The sequence below is a fragment of the Terrapene carolina genome, unplaced genomic scaffold, assembly GCF_002925995.2.
Source record: "Terrapene carolina triunguis isolate 2854851 unplaced genomic scaffold, T_m_triunguis-2.0 Scaffold66, whole genome shotgun sequence".
Lineage (NCBI taxonomy): Eukaryota > Metazoa > Chordata > Testudines > Emydidae > Terrapene > Terrapene triunguis.
The window spans coordinates 75,335,429-75,342,888 of record NW_020664417.1 but is presented as its reverse complement, the minus strand read 5'-3'; the positions used below and the strand labels follow the sequence as shown (position 1 = coordinate 75,342,888).

General features: G+C 46.0%; 1 protein-coding gene across 2 annotated transcripts in view; it reads right to left on the bottom strand.

Moving 5' to 3' along the window:
- The window catches only part of FBXL5 (F-box and leucine rich repeat protein 5), a 52,360-nt gene extending 45,171 nt beyond the window's left edge, over window positions 1-7,189 (bottom strand). The window contains exon 1 of one of the 2 annotated variants that reach the window (XM_024212269.3): window positions 6,988-7,189. In XM_024212269.3, the coding sequence (XP_024068037.1) occupies window positions 6,988-7,071 (84 nt within the window). In that variant the 5' untranslated portion in view covers window positions 7,072-7,189. The remainder of the gene's footprint in view (window positions 1-6,987) is intronic. The other variant, XM_024212268.2, reaches the window with a different exon arrangement.
- Window positions 7,190-7,460: the final 271 nt, after the last annotated feature.

The window sequence follows — 7,460 nt, the reverse complement described above, 5'->3', positions numbered from 1 at the left end:
ACTGGAGTGTGGGCTGAATGGGAGCAGAGGTGCAGGGCCACATAGCGGATGGAGGGAGGAGTGGCTAACTGGGGGTGCAGGGACACCTGGTGATGGGGGAGGGGGTACAGAGTGGTTGAGTGGGGGTACAAGGACACATGGGGACAGGGCAAAGGGAGGTACAGCATAGCTGAGTGGGGGGTGTAGGGACACATGGGGCCGGGGGGGCGGCTAAGTGGGGTGCAGGGACACATGGGGACAGGGACAGATGTGTCTGAATGAGAGGGGCTACGAGTCGGCCGGAGTCTGCATGGGGGAGACTCCCTAACAATCCCCCCCCCCAAAAAACAACCTTCCCTACTTCTCCCTCCCATACCCAACAACCCACCTAGTTCACACCCAGACTCCCAGCAATTACTTCCCTCTCCTTCAGCTCCTCGGTTACCCCTGATTCCCCCAAATCTTTGCACTATTTCTGAGGGGGTGTGGGAAACGTGTTTCTGTATTGTAGTTTAAATGAATTACTAAAAGTTCTGTATTAATATGCCTAGTAAGCAACCTGTGTGTCAAAAAACATTTCCTGAATAGTTTTTGTTGTCTATATTGTTACAAACATACCTGGACAGGTATTTTGAAATAAATTACCAAAATAATTTAAACTGGTGTGATTATATTGTGTTATTCTGATAAAATATGCAGAATTTTAAAATATTGTAGGCAGAATTTTTAATTTTTTGGCACAGAATTCCTCCAGGAGTAAGATTCTCCCATTGCTGTAGCTAATCCACCTCCCCGAGAGGTGTTAGCTAGGTCAACTAAAGAATTCTTCCATTGACCTAGCACTGTCTATACCAGGGGTTAGGTGGGCATAGCTATGTCTCGGAGGGGTGTGGATTTTTCACAGCCCTGAGACACATAGCTATGCCAATGTAAATTTCTCTTTTTTGGGTGCAGCTTAACATGATTTAAAAAAAACAAAAAACAAAACAGTAAAAGCTTATTTTAGACACTATAGGCAGATACAGCTTTGATACAACCAGGAAGCAGTTATGAATAAACTAGCATTTAATTTGTCTTGGTAGAACTTGATTTTTATTTTTTTCTAATTTAGATTATTTTTGTTAAGTTTTATTTAAGGTTTTTTCCAATTCTTATTTACTTTTTTTTCTGTTTCTAAGTATATTTATTTTTACAGTTGTGGGGGGTAGGGTTGGGGTCAGGGCAATGCTGACAATGGGGCAGCGGGGGCTCCCTGTGTAGCCGAGGGGCCCAAAACACCAGGGCACAAGGTGCAGGGGAGGCTGCAGTTGTTCTGGTCTTGAGCACAGACCCCCCAACCAGGACTTGAAGGAGGATAACAAGTCCTGGCCAAGGGGGAGGCCATACCGATGCTAAACTGTTCCCGCCCAGGGACAGCTCCCACACTCATGGCTAGTGAATGAGTGGGATCATGACAGCAGAGCTGCAGAGGGGTTCCTGCAAGGCCACAGGGCTGGTGATACTGGTTCCCTCCAGGCACAAGGTGTGGGGAAGGCTGGGGTCTTGGCAGGGCACAGCTGAATGTGTGAATAGGAGGCCAGGCCTGTGAATAGGAGGATGAATAGGAAGGCGAATCCCGAGCTACATGGAAGCCACCCTGCTGCTGAATGACTCCTGCCGGTGGCCAGAGCTATTCAGCAGCAAGGTGGTCTCCTCCGTGGCCAGGGATAACAAGGACTCTTCCTTACACAGTCCTGGCCAGAGGTATCTGCTCCGCTAGGCCAGGAAACTGCAGCCTCCCCAGTACCTTGTGCCTGCCAGTATCAGGGTTCACCAACCCCACAGCCGTGCAGGGAGCCCTCTGCTACTCTACTGTCATGGCCTTGTTCCCTCACTCCTGTGACAGCAAGGCTACAGAGGGCTCCTTCCATGGCCATCGCCACCCAATCCGCAGGTACGCCCACTGTTATCAACTGTTTGGGGGGCGGTTTTTTTTCTTTTGAGGGGAGGAGGTGTCAATTTCAGTGTGTCAGCTGAAATCGATGTTTACCAACAGTTACACATTAAAATCAAATTCTACCAAGCCTAATTTTAACATACCATTTCTCATGGTAGAACAGGATCTTAAATCTTAGAAGAAGTCATTAGACTATCAACTAGCCATGATCTTTAACATATTCAATAATTCTCAATGTTCTAATTTTATGTAACACTACTTAATGCTTATGTAACACCAAGGAAATCAAAGCACTTTACAGGCATTAGTGAATTTATCCTCACAACCCCCTAGTGCAGTGGCTAAATACTGTTATTTCCATTTTATAGACGAAGAAACTGAGGAACAGAATAAGGACAAGGCTCAAGGTCACACTTCAAGGGCCTGATTCTGGGCTCCATGGTGGAATCTTTACAGTAGCTCAGCTTCTAGGGGCTGCAAAGCCACTTTAACCAGTCATCAGAAATAACTGGAGCACTAAGACAGTATATTACCTCCCCGTTCCCAAGCATAGGGGTGCCAGATGAATGGTAAGAGAACCAGCTAATGCACCTAACACTCCCAACTATTCAGATGCATCAAGCCACCATAAGTCAAAGCAGCCCATCCTATGCTATGCCTACTGTGATAAGCAGGACAGGATTTGTCCCAAGTCCATGACAGAACTCTAAATAGAACTCACAATCTCAGAGCCTGTAACTCAATAGATACAAGGCTATATGACCTAACACATAAAATTATCAATTGCTCTGCGATTCCATTAAAGGCTTTAGTAAAGTTTAACAAAAAGCCATTACATTTAAACAAATAAAGATTAAGGCAGACAACATTTTTGTTTTAGAAGGGCTGATGATCATGCAGATAATTTCAAAGGTTGCGGGGAGCACAGCAGAGATGGAAACAAACATTTCAGTAAGTCTGCTGATTTTCTAGGAGGATATTTTGCATTATTTGCCAATGCTGCTGTTGGGCAGAACTACCCAAAGCAAAGTAACTATCAACTGGGTGAAGTCTTGCACTGAAAATCGAGCACAGCAACTCATTCTGGTTTCACATTTGTACCTCTCTCAGTAGCATGAGAGACTATTAGGATGTGTCTGCATTAGGATTTTTCAAAGGCCTAATTTTCAATAGGTGCAGCTCTACCAGTGGAAACTATAGTGAAAGTATGACTCAGCTATTTTTACTACTGAGATGCCTGAGCTTTGTCTACGCACTATAGTTTCACTGGAGGAACTACACTAGGAACTAACAGATCTAATAATTTACAGACAAAGCTTTTTAGTCTCTATATCAAATGTGTATGAAGGATGAGGATCTGGGGCAAAAAGAAAGCAGTACCAGGGCATGTTTCGACTGCTATGGTGACTCACCATTACAGAAACTGCAGGAATGTTTCTGTCTCCCTTTGTCAGTCAGACAATTCCCTAATGTGGGTCTCCAAGACAGTCATGTTGAAAGGGGACATTGAGAAAATACCCCACTTTTGCTTAATCCCCCATTTTGGGAGACACTAACTGCAAAAACATACTGAAAACAAAGATATTCTAACAAATTGCGAAGTAAACCCTGACTTTAATGAGTTATTTCAGACATTATGCAGTGTGTTCTGGGATAATTGCATAATACCTGAATAAATACTGCAACACTAATTATAGCCTCCGACTTTTAGAGGGCTGCAGCTTCTCTTCTCTCCTCCTGCTACTACTGGGGGCAGAAGCAGAGATGGTGATGAGGCCATTACTACTGGAAGTAGGGTGGATAAGGAAGAAGGGAGGCCCTGCTAAAGCTAAAACTGCTGGGAGTGGGGCTGGGCAAAGGAGAAGCTGCTGAGGCTGGAGCCAGGGAAGGCAAAAGGCAGGGGGAAAATGAACTGCTGAGTGACTACAGGAGAAAACAAGAGGCTGCTGTGGCTGGAATGAGGAAAATCTAGAGCTGCAGGTGGTCTGGAAGGATAGAAAACTCTAGAGTAGGGAGGGAAAAGGGATCTAAAGAGATGAGAAATTTTTTTAATGCTAGACAGCTTTGGCAGGAGGGGGAGAAGAGAACTGAGGTACCAGTTGCTGCTTAGGAGGACCTGAGGGTGGAAGGAGACAGGGTTGTAAGGAGCCAGGGAAGGGTCTGATTCTGAATCACTCTGATATGGTAGGTTCACTAGTTTCTCCCATGATTTAGACCTCTGACTTACATGAACACAACACATTTGAAAGGTTTTTATATTAGAAACTGGCTGCAATTTTCATGTGTGAACGAAAATATTCTAAAGAGATCCAAGAGAAATGATGAAATCAGTGCAGTGCTTCTATATCGTGATGCCAATTTTTCCCAACCCAAAATTCCCAGACTCTGGGAATTTTTCACCAGTTTGGGAAATTTTTGGCGCTAGCCAGTGCCTCTATATCCTGGGAAATTTCCCAAAATCTGGGAATTTTTGAGTAAAATGTTTCACCTTGGGAAATTGCAGGGCAAATTGGGAAACTGCAGGACACATGCTGTTAAAAATTCCCAGATTTTGGGAAATTTCCCAGGATATAGAAGCACTGAATCAGTGTTATATTCTAATACGCATAACAGAGAAGTTGTACGATTGTCCAGAAACCAAGATGGGAAAAGGAGTGAATGGAGTCACTGACAATGGTAAGGGGCATGGCTAGTAAGTGGATTCAACAGTCTTGGGATGTTGAAGAAGGGATAGCAAATGAAGTTGTGAATTGTAAGGAGGCCTGATTTACTTTATCCTGCAGTCCTTAACAGAAGATTCTAGGTTTAACTCATCTTATTTTTCTGTCTTAGTAGTGTTGAATTTGCTTCATGATTGTTCTAAAACTAGTTAAGTGTGAAAGCTGCTGATCAACACTGTATTCTGTTGCTTAGAGTTTAGTTAATACCAAATATCACTGCATGAGTTTCTGACTCAACATGCTTACAGTTGAATGAAATGAAAGGAAATGATGAGAACTGAAATAATGGAAAGAATTTTTCTAAAGTAAAATGAAAATATTCTTAAGAGGTGTTACGCAGCAAGATAGAAATTATTTGGGCTCATCTTAAGTGCAGAAAAAAAATCAGTTTCTTCACAATCAAGTGTGTCATTCAACAAAATTGTGTCTTTGAAATAGAAGATCAGAATGTTGATTATTTTGATAACCTTAATAGTGAAATATTTTCAATGCTTGTGTGGACACAAAAATGTAGCCACAATTTAATCATGAAAATCCCTGATCCAAGCCTTCCAGAAGCATTTCAATTTCAGTTTCAGTCAGGAGCATTTTTCACCCCAAAATTCGGCAAAGATTAATCTGTGATTATGTTGTAAGAACTAAAAGTAAAGACACTAACTTAATAAATTGCCCTCAATGTAAAGAAATGGAAAGATGCTTTGAGCTTTAATGTGCTCCTCCAGACAGATTAAAAAATGTACAGGTTAACATATAATGTAAACAAAAATTAGTGAAAGAACTAAAAGAATCAAAATTGACATGATTGGTAGAACATGGAAGACAACCTGAGAATAATTATGAATAATTCATATAGCGAAGCCTGATTTGATTAACAAAGAACTGTAACCTCATAAGAACAAAAGTCAAAAAACAGTTCAGAGCAGCTAGGAACTTTTCCACATCTATCCAACATGACTGATCTCAAATACAAAGGTCAGAGGTTGAGTTCAGATAAAGAAGAAGCTGAAATATGGTTAACAGAAGACAATCTTATATATCTTCCAACACTTAAAATGGTAAATCCAGATTTGCCCCCATATGTATTTTGTGAAAGTTGGGCCACGGTTTATTACATGAAACAGTTGGAAAATTAGAAAGTAAACTCACGAGACAGGACAGTTGAATTCAAGATTTTGTCAATATTTGACAACCCACACTCCTGTCCAACCAGTTCAGCATCACTACAGCGTGCTTTTAGGATACTCTGATTAATTCGGTAAAAACTTTGTAGAAATGTTGAAAAAGCAAGTACATTAATAAAATTGTGTGAGCATTCCAAGACCAATACAAAAGAGTGTTAAGGCCTAAGCCAACAGCACTCAAAGGCTATGTTTTACAGTCTGGGGTTCTCAAACTTTTTCATAGCATGGAGAACTTTTTAGAGAGTGTCTCACAGACCCCCTCCACATTGCCTGTACCTGCAATAGTACAGACCACCAGACTGGCCTCTCACAACAGGCAGATCAATTGTGACCACATAACATGGCTGTGGAAACTACAGAGGTTACTCACATGGAGAAGTAACATTAAGAAAGTATTTAATGTATTCTTAAAAGTGATCATCAATGCAGTTTTGCAGCTTCAAATAAGAGAAGTCAACATCACAAGCATGCGATGCCAGCAGCTGCTGGGCAGGCCATCACTGGGTGAGCAGACCAGCTTGGGAAGCTCGGATTTATAAAGCTTTTCCATGTAAACAGGGCGCCTTTTTAGGTTTCAGAAATTCACTTCATAGACATGTCACAACCAGACCCTAATCCTGCAGTGGATCCTTGCACGGGACACGGATACCTACACAAGGCCCTGCAGCCCCAACTCGGACCCCTAGTATGTCATCTCAGCTCATAAAGTGAGAGGGGTGGGAGGCTCCAGAAAAAGCTCTGTTCTTCACGGCTGGGAAAAATCAGCAGAGCCTTGTTGGGGGCTTTCGGGCGGTGGGAAACGCAGCCGGGGGAGGAGAGCGCTGATGCGGGGGGCGGGAGGAGGAAGGGGAAGGGGACACCCCCCCCCCCAGCGGGCAGGGCAGGGCAGCCCTGCTGCCGGGAGGAGCGGGGGCGGGCGGGAAGCAGATGCAGTTACTTCTGCTGGGGCAGGCGGAAGTTGCCGTGCTCGCGGGGCTGGCGCAAGAAGCAGCGGCTGCTGCGCGGGGATCGGGCCGGAGCGAGACGCTCGGCAGCCCGCGAGGGCCGCATGGCCCTGCCCTATCCCGGGGGGAGGGGCGGTGACAGCTGCGCAGTCAGTAAATCCTCCCCAGGGGGCGTGTAGGTCCCACCCCACTCCGGCCGCGGGCTCCCCGCGCCTCCCGCCCGGTACCTTGTCGCAGTAGAGCCCAACCAGCTGCTTCATCCGCCAGTGCGGAGCCGTGAAGACATCCACCTCGTCGGGGAAGGGAGCCATGTTCTCCCCATAGAGACTCGCCGTGACCAGCGCGAGCAGCAGCACTGGCAGCGACAACCGCTCTGCGCATGCCCCGACCCGCCGAGGCCGCTCTGGGAGTAGCCCTTGCCCCCCGTCACGTGACAGGGGCCACCCGACCAGCGGCCTGCCGCAACGGCCGTGGGAGCGCTTCGCAGCGTGCGCAGGCTCTTTGCCGACTGCTGACGGGCTGCTTCGGGAGTGGGGGCGCGGCCTCAGCCGTGAGGGCAACACTGCGGGCGCCGCCCCCGCTGGCTTCCCTGCTCCCGGCTCTGGCCCGTCCGCACCAGGCGCCGCAAAGAGCTAACGCTGGGGGGTGGTAACGCGCGTGGCGGGCGGGGCTGCCAGCCCCACTCCCTCCCCCGGGCTGC